Source organism: Peromyscus leucopus, chromosome 20 (assembly GCF_004664715.2).
Source record: "Peromyscus leucopus breed LL Stock chromosome 20, UCI_PerLeu_2.1, whole genome shotgun sequence".
In the NCBI taxonomy this organism is placed as follows: Eukaryota; Metazoa; Chordata; class Mammalia; order Rodentia; family Cricetidae; genus Peromyscus; species Peromyscus leucopus.
The window spans coordinates 28,713,328-28,738,667 of record NC_051080.1 but is presented as its reverse complement, the minus strand read 5'-3'; the positions used below and the strand labels follow the sequence as shown (position 1 = coordinate 28,738,667).

At 40.0% G+C, this 25,340-nt stretch overlaps 1 protein-coding gene across 1 annotated transcript in view; it reads left to right on the top strand.

Annotated features, from left to right (window-relative positions):
* Fam135b (family with sequence similarity 135 member B) overlaps positions 1–25,340 on the top strand; it is a 215,047-nt gene that overhangs the window by 30,622 nt on the left and 159,085 nt on the right. The window contains 1 exon segment of the mRNA XM_037197518.1: positions 5,485–5,580. Coding sequence (XP_037053413.1) covers positions 5,504–5,580 — 77 coding nt within the window. The 5' untranslated portion in view covers positions 5,485–5,503.

Genomic DNA, 25,340 nt, shown 5'->3' with positions numbered 1-25,340 from the left:
GAAAACCACACTTGAATGGAAAGCATGCCTATTAAAGAAGTCTTCCTCATGTAATATCTATTAAAGTGCTAGAATTATAATACTTTAAAATATGTACGTATTTATTTTTAAATCAGATTTCCTAAGAAGGTAACTGAGAACATTTGAAAACATAGTTGGGAAACGTAAATCACTAATTATGTGGTTTACACATATTGTAAAAGTTTAAATAATCATGAACATTTAATTGTCATGGACCTCTGCACCACAGGAGCCCCAGAACCTTGAAGCTAAAGCAATCTGGTTGTTTTGGAATGGATTGCATAAAAGGCTTTTGAAATCCTGAAAACTATGTTGAAGAAAAATAAAAACAGTAATTTCTATAGCTAATTGAATGCAATCTGGTGGCAGTGGCTGAAACCCTTGTATGTATGACCCTCATTAGTCATGAGGACCACCTTTCTTGGCTGAGGACTCTTTCTTAGAACCCATACAAAGGTGGGATCCTCAGAAAAACTCACATTGTAGAACTGAGGAAGGGAGATGAATGCTCAGACACAACACAGGAGTGAGGTGAGGAATCATCACGTCTTAAGAATAAGAAAATCATATCTATAAAATAGCTCTTGTGTCACACTGAGTGCAAGGAGGAGCTACTGCATGGTTTTGGAAACTGATTTATGTTCTAGAAAGTTTCCCACTGTAGTGAGAGTGTGAGGGTATTCTAACAGGAGCATGGGCTGGGCCAGATGCTGGTACCCAGGAGGAAGAGATGATGCATGAAAAAGGATGGTGACCACATTCCCAATGCAGCATGATGGAGATGGAGAGGAGTTGGATTGGAGGAACTGAATATGGTGAGAACTGAAAACAAGTTTGATGGATAAAAGACTAATGTCCAGTTGCTTCCAAGATACCTAGGTAGACATTGACAATCTTGCCTAAATTAGGAATCCTTCAGATACCTCTGATTCAAGGATGGGATATTCTCTTGGCCCCATCTCTCAAGGAGGGAGCTGCTGACCACAGTTGTGGAAGAAAGTGAACTCATTTTTCCACCCCCTCTTCATGTTGTTCAGTTTTCAAAACCTTTGACTATACCCTCCTGGATAGTGAAGACAAAAACCTAGAAGGAAATTTACAGGCACAAAAGAGATCAATGAAATCTGAAGACTAATATCAAAAGAAAGCGCAGATGAAGCACTCATAAAATGTAGTGTTCTGAGGCTTAGATGAACATGCTTCAATCTTCTCCCTCCTGTTAGGTAGATTATCTTGCTTATATGGAGAAGAGGGCTGAGGTTTACAAGTTGAATCAAAAGGTAATGTTAAGTATATAAATCCTGGGCCACTTATCTGCAAACCTCTCTCTCTCTCTCTCTCTCTTCTCTCTCTCTCTCTCTCTCTCTCTCTCACACACACACACACACACACACACACACACACACACACACACACACACACTCCCATGTCTCACATACCCACTCAACCACAGAGAGTCACATACTTCCCAGATTGGATGTCTTTTACATAGCAGTGCGCTAATCTAGGCTGTCCTCATAACTCTAAAGGAAGGAGCTTGGGCCTGCAAAGAGAAGGTTTAATATTCTTTCTTGTAGGCACTTTCTTGTCTTCCTTTGGTTGTGCAAATAGGAAATCGATGCCTTCATCTGGTCTCTAGCTCCTCCCTTAGCTCCAGTGGGCATCAGGAGCGGATTCAGTGGCTGCAAACTTTACCATGCGTGTTACTAGTTCTCTTCTGGTGTTGAGGAAATCTGGCTGTTTGACCCAAGAACCTGTATTTTACCTTCCAGATTCTAGATGGTTCTGTGGGATGGGCAGGGAGAAAATGTCAAGGAGAGATTGCATTGGAGAGACCAGGTCTTCTGCCCTCTTCCTGAACAAGGAAACCTCTCTGCAGCCCTGTGTTGCATCTCCATGCCCCTCACTCTCCTCTTACCCTGCTGTGTCAGGTCAAACTGACCTTGTGCAGGTGAAGACCGTCACTGATACTACCCAAGCCAGGACCAGGCAGTGAGTGAAATGGCAGGCATGAGGCCTTACACAGTGTGGAAGTGTGTACCAAGACAAGTGTGCTGACTTCTAGTGATCTCAGATCGCAAAGACCTAATGATCCTCTGCTCTTTTTGAAGAGAGATTGGCATTGATTACCCTGGACAAAAGCTTAGCAAAGACTTCCTAACTCAAAGGTTAGTCCCTTAGACAGGCTCTGGGCCTCCTGTGAATATATCCTCCCTCTCCTTGAGCTCCCAGAGTCAAAAAACAATGGACACTATATCACCCTTTCTCAGTCTGTATTTTGAGGGAAGAATTTTCCTGTAAGCATTTAAATCATAGTGCTTGAGGATACAGCTTCCAGGAAATGTGGTTTTAGAAATGAGCATGTAAGAATCAAATACAAAAGGATGTTTGCAGCCATGAATTATGGGAGGCATTGGTTATAGCAGGCATCACTGTGTGTGTGTTGTGTACAAGGTGAGTGTGTGTATGTTGTCTAGGCATGTGTGGTCATTGTGTTTTATTTTGGGTGCCTTTTATGTGTATGTTGAGTGTGAGTGGATGTGTTTTGGATGTGGTTATTAGTGTGTGTACTGGTTGCTGTGGGCATCTTATCAGTATCGTGGGTATTGTGTCATGTGTAGGCAAGTTTATGTTTGCATACATTGTTTGTGTTTGTGTGATTGGTGAGTGTTGGATAAAAGTAAAGTGGGTTGTGTTGGCCATGTGCCCTGTTACTGCTGTGTGTATGCTATATGTATATTTAATACCCAATAGTGTATTAAATCTTTAACGTACTTTATCCCTACCAGCCACAAAGGATGCCTTACATGGCAAATGATCTCAATAGTCTGGATAAGTCATGTGGAAACTAAAGAACAGGAAGTTCAGCTATCATTCAATATTATGTGATTCATAATGGACTAGATTAACTCAGGTCTAGTCAACTCCAACCCTAGTGTCTGAAGTAGTGGTTTTCAAATGAGTGTGTATGTCAGAATTCCTGGAGGGTGGATGAACATTTGAGTGAGTCCTCACCCAGTAGATCTAGGTTAGGACTCAAAGTTGTTGCTTTCATCACTGAAGCTGAGGATCATGCTGAAAAACTACCAGTTTAAGATCCTCATTAATTTTCAGATAGAAAGACCTGAGGAGAAGGTTGGAACTAAGGTAGATGGTTTTGGATTATTGAGCACAAATTTCATATTTTACAGTTAGACCCCTGAAAGACCAAAGTGGAAATTTAAGATGGATGTTTTAAAATTTGAGCTTAGCATCTTCATTTAGTGGCATTTGTCAGTTATAATTTATCACATGGTATTAAGAAAAAGGCCCCTGTGTTTGTATTTACAAATTCCAGAACTCTGACTTTATTAATACGTTCTTGATCATAGGATTGTAACCTGCACTTTCCACAGGGAAAAAAAATATTAGTATAGAATTCTCCAAGTATTAAATTTTTATACATATTTATTTCATACAGCTTAATTGTCTCAGAAAACCTGCATATTAGTCCTGGAGCTAGAAAAGCAAGGTGTTTGGGATCCTGGGTCATCACTGTTTCCAGAATGGTAGCAGTGTTTTGTGTGAATCTGAATGTGTAAAACCCTAGGCCTCATTTAACATGCACCAATCTATACTGGCATCATCTCCCCCTCTCTTCATTCTCTCTTTCCTTCTCCACCCACTTCCCACTCCTGCTACATATCTGGCTCCAGGGATCATAGATCCAGAGACACCGGGTAATTAAGGCTGGCATCCACAATCAAGGGGTCAGATGGCTGAGCCAGCCCTGCAGGTTTGTGATCATTGAGACTGCACAGTGATAAAGAAATAGGAAGCATGCAGTGTTCTTTTCAATGTGATATGTGAATCACAGAGAGAGCTTTTTGGCCTTTCCTGGACACATCTTAAGATTGGTGTTAAGAGGGCAGGTTCTGACCCCAGCTGGTTCCATAGCTCACTCTGGAGTGCCCAGCACAATGTGTAGGGTAGAAGTTCCAGGTTTTTGTATGAAAATTCAGACTTTCAGAGTTAATATAGATTGGTTACAAGGATATGTGGTATTCTCGTGTGATATGCAGTCTTCTGCATTTTCAGAAATGGTTCCTGGGAGGGAGCCCTTGCCAGTACAGAGACACACAGTGAAAGCTTACTTAATTATGCATGGGGTACTGCTGTTTTGGGGAGCTGGCCTCACATGACCCTGGATAGTTGGGCACTGAACCACAGAGAGAAAGAAAGAGAAAGAGAGAAAAAGAGAGAGGCCTTCATAGAAGACCCACATGTCCATCTCCAGTGCCAGCCGTGAAAGTCTATGTGTCCTCTACTTTTATGTCTTCTTCTTTCAACCTTTTCTCCCTTGCTGACAGGTCATATCAGATACCAATAACAGCTGGGGCACAGGTACATCACAGTAATTACCTTCTATAATCTCCAGAATTCTACTGGGTAGGTGGCATCATCTCCATGACCCATCGTTGTAAACTGAACTTTTAAAAAATGAAGAGGTTGCCAAAGGATGCAATATTTTGTCCTGGGTTACAAGAAAGAATTTCCTTCATCATTTTTTCTTTATCTTAAAAGATAAGGATCTTTATCACAAATCATTGTTGTCAAAAACCAGGCTATAGAAAATACTGTATGTAACACTAAGAATGTAACAGGTGTTCTATTGATTTATTTTTTCCTTCTTTCAAATAGCTCACATCTAGTTGATTATATATACTCAAAAATTCAGTCTGCCTGGAGTCCTCTCCTTGATTTGTTTGCAATATCAGACGTAGACAATTGTTATTCTATTTCTTTCCAGGTGTCTTGCCCAATTTTTTTAAATCAGCTTTTGCATCAGTCTGTCAAACTGGGTTAGCATCCAGCTGTCACAGCACCCATGTGTTCTGCCACCACTTCAGTATCTTCCATATTGATGATGGAGTGACATTCGGTGATTATTACACATTATCAGTGCTGGCTAGCATTTATTGGGAATTTGCTACATGCCAGGGAGCATGCAAAATGACCAGTGGGGCATGCTCACTTCGTCTGCTCATCAGTCATCCAATCCCAACGCAGTTACCAGTCCACACCCACAGATGAAAGAACACGGAGGCACAGGGTAGTTAAATGAGTTGCCTAAGGTTTCCTGTGAGATAGCAGGTGAATACCTGGTAGTAACTAGGGGTATGTGGCCTCCATGTCATGGACAGATGAAAGGACATGGACCAGGACTCAGTTCCAGGCATAACAGGTGCTAACCACATTGCATTCAGTAAGGCACTGTGTGTTTCTGGGTTGTTTTTTTTTTTTTCCCTGTAAGAAAAAAAAACCTTTGAACACACCATGAACTAGACACAGGTGCTCTACTGGTCCAGTAAGCCACATTTTCTTGTCCATCCAAGAATTGCTAAGTGTCTGGCTATTGATACCAGGCTGTCTGTGTTTGAATGAAGTCATCATAAGCAATTAATTTATTTCTTTGTTTTTTAGGTAATGAACCGAAAAGATCATGTCTGAAGTACAAGGAACAGTTGAGTTTTCTGTAGAGCTACACAAATTCTATAATGTGGATCTCTTTCAAAGAGGGTGAGTACACTTCAAATCTCCCTCCCCCCCCCACCGTGTGTGTGTGTGTGTGTGTGTGTGTGTGTGTGTGTGTGTGTGTGTGTTCAGGTGATAAGACATTTGGGATAAATGGACAACTTTCATTACTTTCCTGACCAATGGAAAATTCAAACTATTAGTTCATTTGAGAGTTAATTATGCATCGACTAAGAAGCTTATTTAGTTCTCCCCCCCCCCCATGAGCTTCTGCAACTCTTCTCGTTTGTTGGTCTTTTCATAGCATTTTGAGTTATGGGAAGTGAGGTTTGATTGTGTAGTTCTGGTAAAAAGGAATCTTATTCGTAGTATTTGCTGGAGTCATCTCCCCAAACCACACAGTATAAAACTCATGACCAGATCTTTCAAAACCGGACACTGTGTTTTCAATCATAATTAAAATACAATTGCTGCCATTATTTTGATAACTTAATTGGCATTTCAAATGCAGAATGTCCATGATTCCTTATGACAGACTTACACCCCAGAGTTACTGAATAATTAAAAAGTAAAACCCTTACATACATAAAGTGATGGATCCCAGACCAGAGATACCCATTCACAATGGTTGAAGCACTTTCCCCCACATTACTGGAAAGAAAACGAAGTCTCATAGAAGCTGAAGTTTTGTGTTCAAGTCCGCGGAACTGAAGGATGTCCAGAACACCTACCACTTTGCTTTTACTGTTCAAGGACAAGAGCAGCAGCAATGACAAACCCATGGTGGTGGCTTTGTACCACAACACTGAAATTATACCATGATTCTGGGGTTGATCAATTTGGGCTGGACTCAACTTTTAGGGGTAGTCTTTTACATGGTCCTAGGCCTGCCTAGTCTCAGAAAGACATATATGCTCAGGTCTGTGGCCATTGGATAGGAGGTTGTTGGTTCTTCTGGCTGTGGCTCCCTATCATATGGCAGGCATCAAGAAGTGAGGATTGGAGTTGCACAAACTCCCTTTCCCCCATCTTATACAAAAGTATAAGTATCTCTGGTGTACGGGGTGATATTTATATATTTAAACATGTATCATCAGATTAGAACAATTGGCACCTCCTTTGCGGCGAGTATTTGCTACTTCTCAATAATGGGATCATTCCAAACCTTCTCTCTGAGTAACTTTGAAATGTGCAATTAATTGTTGTCAGGTAATTTTTCCAAATTATAAATATGATCTCAATATTAGAAGTAATTTCTTCTGTCCAGATGAATACTAGTATCCATTGGTTCTTTTCTTCTATGGCCTTTCCTAGGTTCTGGTAACCACTGGGCTTGTGCTGGCTACATTACGTCAACTTGACACAAGCTAAAGTTGTGAGAAGAGGGAATTCAACTAAGAAAATGCCTCCAATCATGTCACAGGAGGTGGCCAGTTCAATCTACATATTGCTATTTCTAGGAGTCTTAGCTGGGGTCATCCTTGTAGATTCCTGGAAGATTCCCTCACACCAGGTTTTTACCTGACCCCGGAATGCCTACCTACTATCTTTACAGTAGTCTCTTTCAGTACTTTCCTCCTCTGTTCCCTCCCGCAACCTGATCTCTCATGTTCCCACCCACTCCCAACCTCAGTCCACTCACAAAATCTCTTCTAATTTCCCCTTCCCCAGGAGATCTGGGTGTTTTCCCCCCTCCAAGAACCCTCCTTGGTACCTAGTCTCTCTGGGTCTGTGGATTATAGCATAGTTATCCTTTATTTTACAGCTAATATCCACTTATGTGTGAGTACATACCATGCTTGTCTTTATTAGTCTGGGTTACCACAGTCAGGGTGATATTTTTTTTCTAGTTCTATCCATTTGCCTTCAAGTTTCCTGGTGTCCTTGTTTTTAAAAGCTCACTAACACTTCATTGTGCAGATGTACCACTTTATCTTTATCCATTCCTTAGTTGAGGGACATCTAGATTGTTTCCAGGTTCTGGCTATTACAAATAAAGCTGCTATGTCTAACCCAATTGTCCTAAAAGAGGCTTCAACCATCAACTGATGGAAACAGATGCAGTTCCACAGCCAAACATTAGGCGGAACTCCGAGAATCCTGCAAAAGACAGGGAGCAATGATTATAGGAGCCAGAGGGGGCCAAGTGTACTACAAGAAAACCCCCAGAATCAACTAACCTGGGCTCATAGGGGCTCACGGAGACACTCTGCATATATGCTACAGTTTTGTAGGTTGGTCATCTTATGGGACTCCTAACAGTGGAAGCAGGATCTGTTTCAGACTCCTTTACTGGTTTTTTAGATCCTACTCCTTGTACTGGGTCACTTTGCCCAACCTTAATACATGGGGAGGTGCTTAGTCTTACTGCAACTTGATATGCCATATTTTTTCGATACTCATGGCAGACCTGCCCTTTCCTAAACAGAAATGGAAGAGTAGTGGATTGAAGGGTGGAAACAGATGGGGGTGTTGGGAGAGGGACTGGGAGGAGAGGATGGAGGAGTAATTACAGCTTGAATATAAATAAATAAATTTATCTTTTAAAAAAGTAGATGCCTCCATAAGAGAGGGCTGTAGGCAAGCCTGTAGGTCATCTTCTTAATTAGCAATTGATGGAGAGAGACACCTCTGGGAAGATGATGCTGGGTTCTATAAGAAAGCAAACTTTGCAAGCCATGAGGAGCAAATCAGTAGGGAGCACCCCTCCATGGCCTCTGTATCAGCTCCTGCCTCCAGATTCCTGCCATGCTTGAGTTCCTGTCCTGACTTCCTTTGGTGATAAACTGTAATGTGGGAGAGTAAGCCAAATAAATCATTTCTTCTCTAAGTTGCTTTTGTTCATGGTGTTTCATCATATCATTAGTAACTAATATAATTCTGTTCTCTATTTCCATAAAATCATCATTTTCACTTCCATAAATAAAAAACAAAATGTACTATTTGTCTTTATGAGACTAATTTTACCCAATATAGTATCTTCCAAGCTCATCTGTGTCTATGGTTGAAATATATATATATATGTATATATATATATGTGTGTGTATAAACATATATACATATATTGTACTCACAAATACAAACATATATCCATAATATATACTGTGATATATATATACATATATATAATATTTATTCAATCATCTCTTGATGGATATCTAGAATATCTAGATTAATTGAAAACAACGAATCATAACACTATCAGCTATTACTGATGATTTTTCCTTTGTATATAAACTCAAAGTGGGTTTCTAGATCATTCTATTATTTTATTTCTAGTTTTCTTGTAACATCTATACAGCTTTCCATAATTATTGTACTATTCTATAATACTGTCAACATGTGTAAAGTCCTTGCCAACATTTAAATGTTATTTTGATAATAGTTTTTCTAATTATGGTTAAATGAGATTTCCTTGTAGTTTTAATGATGGTTTACTTACTAATTAGTAACATTATGCTGGTTTGTTTTTCAAATACTGTTGGTCATTTGGGTATCTTCTTTTGAGAAACATGTAATTAGGTCATTGGCCCAAACCTCTTGGTACCCAGCCTTGGCATTTACATAACCTATTTTTACTGCCTCTGCTAGATAAAGGAAATCATAAGACCAGTATAGACTCAGATCAGAGACATAGACAAAAGCTGTCTTTGGGTGGAAGAACTTATGCACAGTTTTATAGTCAATCAGTGAAGTAAGAATCCAGTTTTAGAAGGATAGATCTGAAATCAATTCCTTTGAGTACCATGATCCTCACGTTTACAATTGTAAGTCCTATATTTACATCATTTATACCGTACTCTTTCCTTTCCTCTAACTTCTCCTATTGTACCCATCTCCCTGTCAGATTGAACTTTTCTTCTTTGATATGTACATGTATTAAAGAATATGATATATATCCCTGTGTTGAATCATTAGTGCTCATATGCATATTTATATGTGTTTATGACTGGCTACTTGGGATTGGATAATCAATTGGGGGTTCTTCCTTGGGGAGGATTAATTCTCCCTCTCTCAACACTTATGATTGCCTGTTGCTCTTAATCTAGGAGTTGGGCCTTGTGACAATTCCCCCACTCATGTTGGCATGTCAGCTGATGTCATTGTGCAGGTCTTGTTTAGGTGACTTTATTGTTGAGATTTCACAGATGTAACTTCCTTGTCATGTAGGGAACACGCTATCTCACAGCAGACATTGTTGATCTCTGCCTCTTACAATCTTTCCACCCCTTCTTCAGCAATGTTCCTTGAATGTTAGGCACGGGTCTATTGTAGATTATCAACTAAGGTTGGATATCTCATGATTGGTTTTTCTCTGTATTTCGACCAGTAGTGGCTTTATGTAATGGTCTGTGTCTGCTGCCAAAAGGATTCTTTGACGATGGTAAGAGATACATTTATCTGCGGGTATAAATATTTAGAATGCAGTTAGAAGGTATACTGTTTTAAGAAAGTGATAGTAGTAGGTTTCTTAGGATATATAACTTCACCAACCATCTGAGTTTATAGTACAAGGTATGTGTCTCTTTTAGAGTGGGCCTTAAGTCCAATTAGACACATATCCCAAGATGTGTGTCACTACTGTACCTTTGGGACATTTTGTCATGCTAACCATTGTTATGGCTCATAGGATTTTGCAGCTGGGTAGGACCATTGATTGCCTTGGCAGCTTGCATAGCTCCTTCAAATCCCTTCTTGCTTGGAATGAAACATAGTAGGGCTGAATCCAGGCTCCACTCTTGCTTCTGTTGGGTTCATTGGCGTTTCATTCATACTCTGCTCTTCAAATTTTACATTTGTGTGAAAAGGAAGCAGTTTTGTTAATGTCATCCTGGCATTAGACACTTTTCTATTTGTTACAAAGTATTCTTTACAGCTAGCACTAGAAGTAAGTAGCACCATGTGAACTTTTCACACAGGCCTCTTTGGAGCTGGGAGTGGAAATATCATAGCCTTAGCACAGCCAAGTGGAATGGGGAACTTAAGATTCTCTAACTCACAATCATGCATTCTATTATATTTCTTAAGCCTGTTGTCTAAGATGTCTACTTCCCAAAGTGTACAAGATAGATGATATTATTTATAGAGATTTCAGCCAAAGGGTATAAATAAAATGAACTACACTAATAATTAAGCCCTAGATTAAGTCTGAAGCCCTTACTTTGTTCCTGTGTCTAACAGTCCTGGGTCCTGTTCAACGGCTCAGGTGTCAATAACAATGAAAGATTCTCAGTGGTGATATGCTCATGGTGCAAGAAACCACAGTTCATGACTATGTGGTTGGACATAGCCACAAACTGCATTCTAGTTTTAACTAAACTAACTCTCACAGAGTTCTAGAATTATGAACTATAGGATGATATTAGTAGTTGAATAATAGCAATACCAGGAAATGTCTGAACATTACTTACGCTACTTCTGGCAAAAGGTGGTTGATGTACACACTGGAATTTAAAATGACAGCCTAATCAGATCCAGCAATAAAGAGGCTGAGTTGGGCTTATTTTAAAGATGATTTGATCTATAAACCCATGAGGAATATTCATCACAGAGCTCATCCTAACTGTAAATTTAGCTGGGGCTATTGATAGTCTTTTATGAAATAGTTACCATTACAAAGCCTTGTAGAACAATACATGCCAGGTATGAACAGACCTTTGTGAAGTTGTAAAGGGAGTTGAAAAATGAATATGAAAATCATAACTTCTTCAGCATGTCTGGAATGTTCCTTTTATATTTGAATGTTTGGGAAATATTGTGTAGCCAAGCTCATCAAAAGAGGAAGGACTGTAGGAGCCAGAAGAGGTTAAAAAAAGACATAAGAAAACCCACAGAATCAACTAGTCTGGATTCATAAGAACTCACAGAAACTGAACTGACAACCAGGGAGCCTGCATGGGACTGACCTAGGCCCTCTGCATATATGTTACAGTTGTGTAACATAGTCTTCTTGTGAGACTCCTAAAAGTGAGAGCAGGGGCTATCTCTAAATCTGATGCCTGCTTTTGGGACTCATTCCTCCTACTGGATTGCCTCATCCAGGCTTAATAGAAGAGAAGGAGCCTAGTTTCACTGTTATTTGATATACCTTGGCTGGCTGATATCTATGGGAGATCCATCTATATCTGAAGAGAAAGAGTGGAGGAGGAGTGGATGGGGGAAAGGGCAGAGGAAAGGTGTGGAAGGAGGGAATTGGGAGGAGGGGAGGGAGGGGAAACTTTGGTTGGAAGTAAAATAAAAAAAAGAAGCTAAATTAGATCCAAAACCTGTAGAGCACATACTTTACATGCTGAATAAGAAGAAATAATGTTAGTAACATAATATCTATTTTAAATGATGGGTTATTGCAACCTCATCTTGTATTTGAACATTCTTTTTTATATTCTAGTTCATGCTCTATGTAGTATAGTAGTACTTATGTGAGATTATAGATATGCTTGATAAAGATATTCTTACTCATGAACATGCAAATCATTAAAACTTAGAGATCACTCATACACCAGAAGAGAAATTTTTAAATGAACTTTCAGTTCTGTTATTAAAAATATATCCTTTGACAAATTTATATATATATATAATGTAATTTGCCTACATATGTCACTCATTGCCCTCTCTCATCCCTTTACCAGTCTTGATGAACCCCTTCTTTCTCCTAACATATTCACTTGCTAATCTTGTGTCTTCTTTTTTTAATGACATACAGTATTACTCAGGGTTATTTAGAGAAACAGAATTGATAGAATATATTTATCTGCATCATATATATATCTCTATATCCATTTATCTATATGATCAATAATATCTATATATGATTTATCACAGTGGCTTACAGGGTCTGGTCCTACTATTCCAACAATGGCTGAGTCTCTACAGGAATTTCAAGAATCCAATAGTTGTTCAGTCTACCAGGCTGGATGTCTCAACAGGTCTTCAGCAAAGTGGAATCCTGAAGAAGCAGGCTCTAATACCAGTGAAGGAATAAACTTGCTAGTGGGAGTGAGGGCATGTAGGCAAAATGAAAGAGCTTCCTTCTTCTCTGCCCTTCATATTGGCTGCTACCAGAAGGTGTGACCCAGATTTAGGGTGAGTCTTTCTACCCCAAATGATCCAATCAAGAAAAATACCTCAGACATGCATGCCCAGCACCTTAGATTATAGCTAATTCTAGATGCAGTTAGACTGACAACCAAGAATAGTCATTATAAACACTGAGTTTAATTAGAGTTGCTGGCATGAGCTGTATTTACAGAGGCATGAGCAATTAACCACTGTCTATATCACTGAAGAAAAAGAAAACTCCCACTCTCTTGGTACTGACAATGTTCAGTGAAAGGAAGGGACTCATGACTTACTTTCCCAACATCTATGAGTTGCTGGCATGAGCTGTATTTACAGAGGCATGAGCAATTAACCACTGTCTATATCACTGAAGAAAAAGAAAACTCCCACTCTCTTGGTACTGACAATGTTCAGTGAAAGGAAGGGACTCATGACTTACTTTCCCAACATCTATGATGAAATGTTGATAGCTCCATCTTGTACAAGTCTTGTGCAGGTAGCCATAACTTCTGTAATTTCATTTTATGTTCAGAAGGCAAAGTTTTACAACATTTCCACCTATTCTTTGTATCCCAAATTGTTTCTGCCCTTTCTTCCATAATGTTTACTCAACCTTGGTTAGGATGATATAGCTGTCCCATATAGGGTTGATCACTCCAAGTCACTTATTCTCACCTCTTTGAACTGTCACCAGTCTCTTTGTTAACTAGCATCTAGACTATGTGCAGAATAACTCTGTAGTGATGAATAATGTGGTTCCAAGAGCCATGTCTTATGAAAATCCCAATGCCAAGTGTGGGATGCATCCCTATGAGTTGTGGGTCTTGGCAAAGGCAGAGGCTCCCAAACAATATAGTCTATGGATGTATTCTTAATTACTCACCATAACTGAACACAAAGCTTCCAGCACTTAATGCTAGCATGTTTTGGTCTCTGGAAGTGTTAACATTTAGCCCCACTCTTCATATATGGATGAAGGCATGAGATTATAATTAAAAGTATGAGAGTAGACAATAGTAAATATGTTTGTAGGTGTGTTTGGAAAAGTTTAAAGAAAATGAATTACACCTTTAGAAAAATGAGCTTCAGAATCCATAGTGTTGGATCAACAATAAAACTCTAAAGTAGTGACCAGCAACCCCCTGGATTACTGCCTTCAGCGAGCTGCAGATGGTCTGGGCATAATGCCAATCAGAATTCTGCATCTGTTAGGAGAGTTTCTGATAGACATGATCCCTGAGGCTAATTAGTTGAGGATGTTTTTAGTGTGGATCCCAAAGGAGCCACACTTCCAGCAAAACTTCATAGAAGATGGATGGCTGCATCCCAAGCCTGGTGGGCAAGATGAGGCCCTAGGGTACCTTCCACAAAAAATTTAATGGATTTCTGCTGTCAGTAAGGATAATAGCAATGGTTGCTAAATGTGGTTGATTTGGAGAATGCAAGGATTGGTGATTAAATGATTCAATAAATACTGCACATGTGGTTACTAGGAGGGCCTGCCAGTCAGAGCTCCATCATTTAAACAACTTACAAAATCAAGTTAGAAAGCCTTTATCTTGGTTAACATGTTTGGAAGCTTCAGTCCAAGATAAGTGAGCTCCAATGCGTTGGAACTGTGACAAAGTTGTAGATGACAGAAGTAGTATGTAATGGAGAAAATTCAGTCATTCCCAGGTGAAAAATAAAGAGGGATAGAGATAGAGTATATATATAGTGTATGTATATATACATATATGTGTGTATGTATATATGTGAATATATATATGATATATCATGTATATATGATAGATATATAGAGATGAGTTGTAGGGAGGATGGAGAGAGAGAATGAAGGGAAGGAATGGAATGGGGAAAATGGAGTGGAGCAGGTAGACAGACAGGTTCCAGAATCTCCCAAGGGTATGCTTCCAGTGATCCATAGAGGGCCTAAGAGTCCTTATCAATGTCTCAACCATATCTCAATGGCAAAGAGCCAAGTCTTAACATGTAGTAATTAAGTAGACATTCCTGATCCAAATCCTCTTTCGACCACCAAAAGTTAGGTAGGTGTGTGTGTGTGTGTGTGTGTGTGTGTGTGTGTGTGTGTGTGTAAGTATAAAAAGTATTCACTCTACCACTAAAATATCAAAGTCTTAATTGCTCCATTACTGCTAAAAAGTCTTATTCCATAGTCTCTTTTGAGAGTCAAGAAAACTTGAAATTCACAAGAAAACAGTCTACAGCTGTGCCAACTTGACAGTTTCCGACTGGTAAGATGGAGTTCAAGGATATACATAGTAAACATTAATATTTCAAAGTGGAAGAATAAGAAGATGAGGAACATAGGCTATTATGCTTCTTGTTTTGCATCATAATTACTTGGTAATGTTGTATGGCTAAAGACAATGCATACTTTGGTCGCAAGGCACAGACGACTATGGTGGTATTTTATTTGTACTGAAATGTGATTTTAATTGTATGTTAATAAATAAAGTTGCCCGGGGGTCAGAGCTATTAGAGCCATAGCAAGAGTGTGGCAGTGGTGGTGCACACCTTTAATCCCAGCACTTGGTAGGCAGAGCTAGGTAGATCTCTGTGTATTCAAGGATACAGCCAGCATTGGAGACACACGCCTTTAGGACCTGGAGGGCTATACTTAAAGGTAGTGACGAGGCAGTCATGTGTTTGGGTTTACAACCAATGAGAAGGCAGAACAGAAAGTCTATCTAAAGACAAACACACAGGAAGTAGGTCTCTTTCAGAGAGGTAGGACCACCGGAGGAGGAAGGGTAACGTTTTAGCTATGAGCTCTGACTTCTTGGCTTTCTTCTTTACATTGGTTCTGTGTTTCTTATTTAATAAGACAGTTGGTTACACCTACAGACGACTCAGTCTTGAACTGACTCGAAACTCCCCTCCTTGGTTAACTTTTCATTATGCTGGAAGATGCTATTCATGTTGCTAAATAGAGAAAAGACACCAATAGTCTTCTTCAGAGATGGACTCTGCATGCTACAATACCAACCTGCCTGGTAAAATGTTCCAAATGGTGCAATAGTGTCCAAACTGTGTGAGGGTAACCACACACTTTCTTGGTTGAATTTCAGGCCTGTTCCTCAGGAGGAGATTCATACCTGGAGCTATAAAAAATGGGTGAAAACCATTGGCTAGGAAAGTCATAGGTCCTGAGGGAGATATTATTGATGTTGTTTTTATCAATTGTCGTGTTATCAAACTGCCATCTAAATATTTATGCTTATTTCCATAGAACTGTGCTGCTCCTAACTTTCGCCAGAGAAACTTCTTTTTGAAGTAGGTAGTGGTTAATGCAGGAACGCATTACTGTTCAAGGTGCAAAGAATAAGCAACAGTGACTGTTCAGGTATATATAAGACATCTATATCAAAAGGAAGAGGGGAAAGGAGAAGGTAAGAGCTGGAAGATGGTGGAGAGAGCAGCAATGCAGGTTGTTGCCTGAGAATGGTCCCTGCTAACAGAGTTACTTGCTTCTAGCACATTCATGTTTGAGGAAGGCTTTTCCAGTTCCAGAAAGAAGGATGTCTTTTGATGATGTTTGCTTTGAGTAAACACTTAACTTACATTTATCCAAAGTCCATATTGACTGAGGCAAATTCTCAAAGGAGAACGTGTCTTCACCATAGTCGACAAATATCACAAGGTGTCACACCCACATGTGGCACTAAGACGCATGCTAACAAAAGGCAGATGTAGTCTACTGGGGATCTTGAATTTGGAAATCAGAACTGGATTTGAAGCCCTGCTCTGGCACCTAGGAGCTTAGAGGACTTTGGGGTGTTTCTTTAGTTAAACAAAAAAACAAGGCAAAGGAAAAGACATGAAGCGGAAGGAGAACAGGTTTAGCAAGAGTGAAAGACAGATGAGATAGAAGAGGAGGGAGGCTGTGAAAATGATCAAGAGTATATTTTATAAATGTATGAATTGTCAAAAGATTAAAAACACATAAAATATCCAAGGAAGGGACTGGAGAGATGGCTCAGTGGTTAAAAAACAATGGCTGCTCTTCCAGAAGACTCAATTGTCATTCCTAGCACCCACATGGTGGCTAACAACTATCTGTAATTCCAAATTCAGGGGAACCAATGCCCTCTTCTGGCCCCAGTGAGCACCAGACATACATGTGGTTAACAGACATTCATGTAGACAAGACATTCTTGCATAAAGAAAACAAATGAACAAACACAAACATATGGAGTCTTTAAGATGGGAGGAAGAGTTAAAACAGGAGGGGAATAAGAGACGGTAATAGAACACATGTTACATTAAAGCAGAAAGAGGACCATCTGTAGAGAGGAAGGTCACATCAAACAGAAACAGGGAAGTGGTAGGGGAGAGAAGTGGAGGCTGGAAAACAACAAAGAAATATATTGAGTATATGTGAAAATTCCCAAATAAAATCTATAACTTTGCATGCTAATAAAGCAACATATATTGTATGTTATATGAAATCAATATCTCATAGCCTATAATAGCTAGCCTTCTCACCATGGCAAGCTGAAAATTACAGCAAAAAGAAATACATGCACTGAGCCAGCATGGTAGCCTGTGTCTATAAGATGTGGTTTATTCTTTTGTTTCCAGTCTGTCTGTAGTACCATTCAGGAAGGGACAAACCATGGGGTTATTGTGACATTCCACTTTCTTGTTGAAAACCGTCTGTTCCTTTTGCTTTTATTCCCTCACCTAGCTCTCAAATCTTGTGTAATTTAATCTTAAACTTCTTCTTAATTCTCAGAATATCCTTGTTTCTCTGATGTCTATATCCACCTTAAAAGTTCTACCCTAGGCGGTCCCATTTATTAATTGTTGCTCTCAGTGTATGTGCTACTGGTGTTATATTTAGGAACTGTTCTCCTATGCCAATTCATTCCAGACTACTTCCTACTTTCTCTTCTATCAAGTTCAGTGTAACTGGATTTATGTTGAGGTCTTTGATCCACTTGGACTTGAGTTTTGTGCCTGGCGACAGATATGGATCTATTTGCAGCCTTCTACATGTTGATCCAGTTATGCCAGAACCATTTGCTGAAGATGCTTTCTTTTTTCCATGGTACAGTTTTGGCTTCTTTGTTGAAAATCATACGTTCATAGGTGTGCGGATTAATATCAGGGTCTTCAATTCAATTCGTTGGTCCTCATGTCGGTTTTTATGCCAGTACCAAGCTGTTTTTATTAACTATAGCTCTATAGTAGAGCTTGAGGTCAGGGATCATGATGCCTCCAGAGGTTGCTTTATTATACAGGATTCTTTTAGCTATCCTAGGTTTTTTATTTTTCCATGTAAAGTTAAGTATTGTTCTTTCCAAGTCTGTGAAGAATTGTGTTGGGATTTTGATGGGGATTGCATTGAATCTGTATATTGCTTTTGGTAAGATTGCCATTTTTACTATGTTGATTCTACCTATCCATGAGCATGGGAGATCTTTTAGCAAATAACCTAGCTAAAAAGTCATAAAGCCTTTGCCCAGTGACTGATGGAGGCAGATACAGAGATCCATGTCCAGGCATCAGGCTGAGTTCTGGGAATACAATTGAGAGAGAGGAGAGATACTGCAGGCGAGGGAGGTTGAGATCATGATGGGAGGATCAGAGATGACTGGCCACACTAGTGGAAGCCCATGAACTGTGAACTGGTGGCTGTTGAGCCTCCATGGGACTGAACTAGACCCTCTGGATATGGAAGATGGTTGTTTGGCTTGAACTGTTTGGGGGGCACCCAAGCAGGGGGATTGGGATCTGTCCCTGGTCTATGGGCAGGCTTCTGGAACGCAGTGCCTGTGGTATGACACCTTGCACAGCCTTGGTGCAGTGGGAAGGGGCTTGGACCTGCCTAGGCTCAATGTGCTGGGCTCTGCTGACTCCCCATGGGAGACCTTGATTTGGGGGATGTGGGGATGCGGGGTGACTTGGGAAAGAGGGCTGGGGGGTGAGAAGAGGGAAGAGAGGGGATCTGTGGATAGTATGTGGAGTGAGTAGGAAATTTTTTAATAAAGAAAAATGAAAGAAAAAATAAAACAAAAAAATAAGTTCTACCCTAGGCAAGTTCTAGCTCAAATATATTTCTCAACCAATTTTTAATAACTGGTAACGGCTGTCATTTTCCCTTGAAGCTAGTATTTTAAGCATCAGTGTATAATTTTTTCATATTTTTATTCTTTGGAAATTTCATATATGTGTACAATGTATCTTGATCACATGAACTCCAACTTCATCTCCCTTTCATTACCCTTCTAACCCCCCATAGGACCTTGCCATCCCATCACCCTTCTAACTTCATGTTCTTTCTTCTCTTCTCTTCTCTTCTCTTCTCTTCTCTTCTCTTCTCTTCTCTTCTCTTCTCTCTCTTCTCTTCTCTTCTTTCTCTTCTTTTTCTTCTTCTTCTTCTTCTTCTTCTTCTCTTCTCTTCTTCTCTCTCTCTCTCTCTCTCTCTCTCTCACTCACTCTCTCCTTAAATTTTGGATATTTTTAACCCACTGAATCCAATTAGTACTGCCTACAAGTACATGATTGTGGAGTCATCCATTGTGGTACATAGAACCAACGAAATCATCAAGGAATAGCTACTCTTCCACAGAAACCATCAACTCCCAATAGCTTCCCATAGGAGTAGGGAATCAGGATATCCCCTGTTCCCAAATGCAGGAATTTTAACAGGCTTCATCTTGGAAGATCTTGTGCAGGTACCATAGCTGCTGTGAGGTTGTGTATGTGACAGCCATGTTACATCCATTTCCCAGCACTTCCCATAATGTATCAGCTCTTATATGCTTTTCTTCCTTCCCTCTAGATGTTCCATGAGCATTTTTGGAAGAGATGATTGACACAGATGTTCCTATAGTTGAGAATTCACAGATGCTTATTCTCAGAACTTTGAACAACAATGCATCTCTGCATCAACCACTACCTACTATAATAAAAAAGCACTTCTGGCCAAGGTCAGGAGAAGAACAAATCTATGGGTATAAATATAAATATTGATAAGGCAGTTTGACAACGTGACATTTAAAAAAAAAAGAAAAAAAATCAGTATTAGTAGATTCTCCCAGGGCCCATGCATTCCATATATTTTGGCCCTGTTTTCAGGATTAGGCTTGAATGTGGAAGAGGCCTCAAGCTCTCAAACCATTTTGGTAGGTTGATACTATTATATTTAGCCATGGTTTCATAACCTATTATTATCCCTATATTCCCACTACTTAGCTGATTCATAAGGTGTCTTTGGGGGACCTACATTCAGACACTCATTGTTATATTTATTATGACATTATGTGTGGAAACACTACAATGAAAAGATTGTGCCTTGACTTCAAGGTGTTTACCACGTAAAGAGACAGCCAAGCACGTACATGAAAATAAGTCTAGAGACTTGAAAAGTTGACACCAAAACAGACATGTAGGGTACCAGGAATGGATGCAGGAATCCAATCAGTTGGTAGAGAGAAGGCATCATGAAATAAAATTGTATAAGACTGTCACTTGAAGGATGAGCAGGGTAAGTATCTCAGGGGACCTACCAAACCAGGAGCAGAGGGATTCTGATTTCAGGAAGATGAGCCTGCTCAAGACTGATGATTACATTGTGAAGAAGGAAAGCAGGACATGGGTATTATGGAGATGAAAGGGCTCACTTATACAGGAAATTTTATTTTATTTTATTTTGACTCAGGCTGTAGGATAGTGGGCAATGTTAGGGATGTTATGGGTAGCTTGTTTTCCCTTTGGTAACTGTAAAATTTTAAAGAATGATAATGGTCTTGCCATGTTTAAGTATACCGGTCTTCAGTAATGCCTGGTGCACACAGGGAATGAAGTGCCGGCTTACATTTGATGAGTTTGAACTTTGTGCTGCTCCTTTTTTTTTTTTTTTTTTCACTCTTTCAATTACAGATGGCATTGTGCAGATCTTAAGTAAATGGTGTTAGTACAGACAAGATGATTCCTAATTCCTCGCATACTGTTTAAATCACTGATACACAAAATGTGGCCCATGGGCTGAAGTGCCACTGTTCCCAGAAAGCCAGAATCATAAGAAACCACAATCTAGCCTGATCTCCAAGAGATTCTTTTTGGATTGGGCAGGGGATATTGTTAGAATTGCCTGGAAAGCTGAAACTGGCCCCTCACCAGGGCAACTAAGCCCAACATTTCCACTGAACATTCATGTCAGGGTCCAGCCTTGGCTTGGGTTCAGGTCCTGAGATGGGGAACGGGTGTCAGTCTGAAAAAGTGAATTGTCAGACCACCAGATGAGTTTCACACAAGGGGCCGGCTCCAAATTTCTCCAGCCATCTTTATTTATACGTAAAAAACAAGCATGTTTTTCCATACTAAAAGCAATTTTTCCCTTAACCTCTGACAAAACGAATAATGTCAGATTTGTTTTTTCCCATTTTTTACATCAAAACATATTTAAAACAAAAGGAATACATCATTTTGTTAGCTTGGCCAAATATTGAGCCAGGTACATCCTGTCTTTGCAAAACTAAAAGGTGATAAACATAGGCACACATTTTCAAGAACAATAATATACTTCAAAACATATTTACAGAAATAGAATGATCAACTTCCCATCCTGTCAGCACTGAATCAGAATAGCTCCCAGGTCTGAAGTGACAGCTGCATCCCTAGACCAGAAACCTGAGAAGCATCACCTCCCAAAGAATTTTAGGGGAAGATATTTGAGAAAAAAAATGGGGTTTCCCGGAGTGATCACATCTGTCCCATGTATGATTGACAAAATGACACTAAAATGACCAAGAGAATCAATATTATGAGAGAGAAGAGAGCATGTAGACCTTGAGATCCCAGCAGTATTTTGTGCTGTCCCAAAGTCCACTGGTCCTTGCCAAGTGAGATTGTCCCGTGGGCTTTTGCCTCATCTGGAGACCCATTGGACAAGCACTCAGATACTGGCGTGAAACTAGACTGTATGGCACCCAACACTTTCATGGTTTTTAAAGTTCTCGGGGTGAATCCTCAGATGACTGATTTGATTTGGATGTAATAGAGTCTGCTTGCCTTTCTTGCTATTCCCTCTGACCTGAAGATCATGATGTTTCATCTCCCCAATGTCTTTGGATATCCTTCTGTTGTAGAAAATGCAGAGATGCCTCAACTTGCTTTCAGAATGGTGCTGGGCACAAGAAGGCAGCAGGAAAGGTCTCATTTCATAGAGAACAAAAGTGTCCTCCTGAGGAAATAATTTATATAAATAATAATAGAGGGATGTTTAATTACAAGACCTATCCTGTTCATATCTGTCAACCATCTATATACATTTCTAATCCACTTGTACCTGTAAGAGAGCAAAAACATTCACTTTTTTTATGTTTCAAGATGCTTGTTTTCAAAACAGATCACAACACTAAGCTTTTGGACATTCTGTTGTTGTATGAACTCCAAATGCTTGCTCAGCATCTCAGGGGAACTCTTAAGCATCCTGTTTGAAAGGTGAATAAAACCGCATATAACGCAAATATTCCAAGTTTCCATGGAAACATAAGCAAGACCACTATCTCTTGACTCTCCGAGAACATTGCTACATTTATGCCAACTTCACTCTAGCAAAGATATTTTCAAAACTAGCAATAATTAAGCTAAATGCCTCCATACCCCAGCTTTGCATACCTCTTGAATGCAAGATAAACTTGCAGGTAACAGTTACAAGAAAGGCAAACACTCATTTCTAATATTGACATCTGAGATGGGGCTAATATTCATTACTTAAAAGAAATTCAAACTTGTTTCTAAGTCTTAGTTCTCAAAGGGGTTTTAAGCCCAACTGGTTTTCCTCCTGAGTGATGCTTTTCCTCATTTGATGTTCAGATCCATCCCTTGTCTTCTCTTGACCCCTCCTCCTTCATCTCATTTTGAAGATGTCTCTTCAGAGGTTTTGGATGAATAGCTTCACATAAAGGATATATAATCAGTACTGTCAGGTCTAGTGTAGACATTCAATTGCTCATAGCCCTGTCGGGATGGAAATCCCCTTTGAACAGATATACCTGCCACTTCTCTGCTCAAACTAAAATGCTGAGTTCATGCATCCAGTGATCCCTGGAAGAAAATGCCATCTTGTGTTTCTGCCCGATGTTTCCCATCGTTGCCTAATGCCCAGTGACAGCCAGTTCCCCTGTGAAATTAGCTAACTGGCCCTGATGTGCCTTAATAGACTCTGAAAATACAATTATCTTTGCTTGCCAGAGATCAACTAATTGATTTGTCTGGTTTTGTCAGAAACAATCTTGTTTTAACTTCTTTTATTAATCTGTATCGAGATTCTTTTCATTCTGTCCCACACTTTTGAGAGGGTATGAGGATTGTACAGGGTTGGGAAAAATATTGAATACCCAATTTTTCAGGAAAAATAGTAGAGCTAGGAGGAGTGTGGAGGCGAAATGGAGTAAGTTCACAGGCCTCTGCACAGTAACACGCTGCACAAGCTTATTACTCTCTGACCGTGGTCAGATACTCTGTGGAAGGGATGCATTTGCTATTTCATTTCAGTCTGCTCTGTGATTTTCAGTTTAAGGAAAACAATATATTGCCCCCATTTACACCAGTTTGATTTAGGGTGTGTATTACTTGTTGCTAGGCACAAAGAGTATAGGTAAGTTTTATGATCTTTGAACTTTATTTTTGTTCAAATCACATAATTATTATTTTAATAGTTTGATCACCCTTCATGAAATGTCATTATTATCCCCATGAGGACTGACCTGATTTCAGTTCTTGAGTCCTTATGCACATGGGCTTTGTGAATTATTTTTATAGCAAATCCACATGGATAATAATAATGTCCCAGGCCTGTTTTTCCCTTATTTGCCTTTTAATCTGTGACTTTGTGAGCCTGCTGCTTTGAGCCTTTTATCCTCTTAACCCCTGGTGAGGACACACTCAGCAGGTGTGGAAAGCAAAGACATTTCCAGGGGACAAGTGTTGAACTGCAGGGCTAGAAGAATACAGCTGGAGAGCTCAGAGCCACCCAGAGGGCCCAATTACCCCCTGGTGGGATCAAAGCAGGGCAGAATGCCTCTGGGCAGTAGGGACCTTCCTAGTTCTCTCTCTAAAGAAAAGCTCTTGGTGAGCCTCACCGTCTCTCTTTTAAACATTGTATTTTTATGTATTAATTGTGGATGTATGGTGTATGTGGATATGTGCCACAGCACATATTGGGAGGACAGAGGACAACTTGTAAGAATGAGTCTCTCCTACTTTGTGGAGACAAGGCCTCTGTATTGTTTCTACCATGCTCTGCTGTGTACTCCAGGTTAGCTGGCCCATGAGTTTCCTGGTGATTCTCCTGTCTCTGTTCCCATCTCCAGTGCTTGATTACAGATGTGCACCACAGCATCCGGCTATTTACATGGGCCAAACTCAGGGTTATCAGGTCATCAGGCTTGTGTGGCAAAGTGCTTTTACCTGCTGAGCCAGCTTGCCAACACTCAACTAGAACTCTTAAGGAGAGTTAAAGGCATGTGGCCCTGAAGATAGTGAAGCTCACAAGAAAACATTTAATAAATGATAGTGTTGACTCCAGCTCCTCTATTCTCTACTAGCTGGACCTATGCTCAAGGTTCCCTGATTTGATTTTGTCTTTGCCCATCTTCATTAGATGCCAATGAATATAAAGTATACAGCAAAATGAAGGCCCAGGTTTTGCATAGCTAGCCAAGAGAGTCTTACCTACCAGTTGTTCCCATTGAATTCTGAATCAAACATCTTGATCAGGGGAGTGTCAAGGGTAGAAACCCTGCTGGCCTGCTCAGGCTCTGAGTCTGGTTTTGTTCCAGCATGTAAAGCAGATGTTTCATACTCACAAGTTTTCCTCAGAAAAAGACATTCTTGCCAGTGGAAAGCCCAACAACTTGATGTGAGTTCTCTTCTGTAGCAGAAATAGTATTTTCTGATTTTTAATAGTCTTTGTCCTAGGGATTCTGGTTATAATGAGAAAGACCCAGTTGTGAATGGAAGTTTTTATAAGGTCCTGTGGGAGAGAGAGAGATGAGAAAGACAGATATAAAATGGAAGTTTAAGCATGGATAAAATGTTGAAGGTGGATGGAGATACCCAGTTACTCACGAGGTATTAGGACATGTTACTTGAATGAAGGGATGCCACTAGTCAGGCAAGAATAGAAGGGGACCTCAAGCCTTGAGAACACATTGTGAAAAGGGGTAGACATGGAAAGGGCCCAGGATCTTCTGAGCAATACCACCCTGCACAAGAAAATGGCATACAAGTGGGATTTTTGATAGAATCGAAGGGATAGGATTGGCCAGGTTGCAGAAGGATTGACTGTGATAGGCACGTGTGTTCTGCTTTGAGCTAGTAATGCATCTATGTAAGAGAGCTGCTTGATAATGTGGGTTATATAAATATCACATTCAAGACAAAAAACGATGACAGTTGGGGTGTGGGCATGAGGAGGTAGGGACGACTCAGCGGGACAAGCTGAAGAATGATGGGATAGTGGAATGAGATAACTAGTGTTTTTCGTTGTGCCAAGGGGGAAGAGTAAAGTCAGAACAGTTCTCTCCTGGGTAAATTGGACAATAAAGCTGAGGAGAAGGACCAGGTGGCAGCAGGAGGTGGTGTGAGTCCAGATGTCTTGCAGCAAAATAGCATTTGGGTGCCTGCTGGAATCTGGATGGAGATGTCTCAGTTTGTGGGCATTGCTGAGCCTAACCAAATCATGCAGTGATTGTGGATCTAGCAAAGGCTTT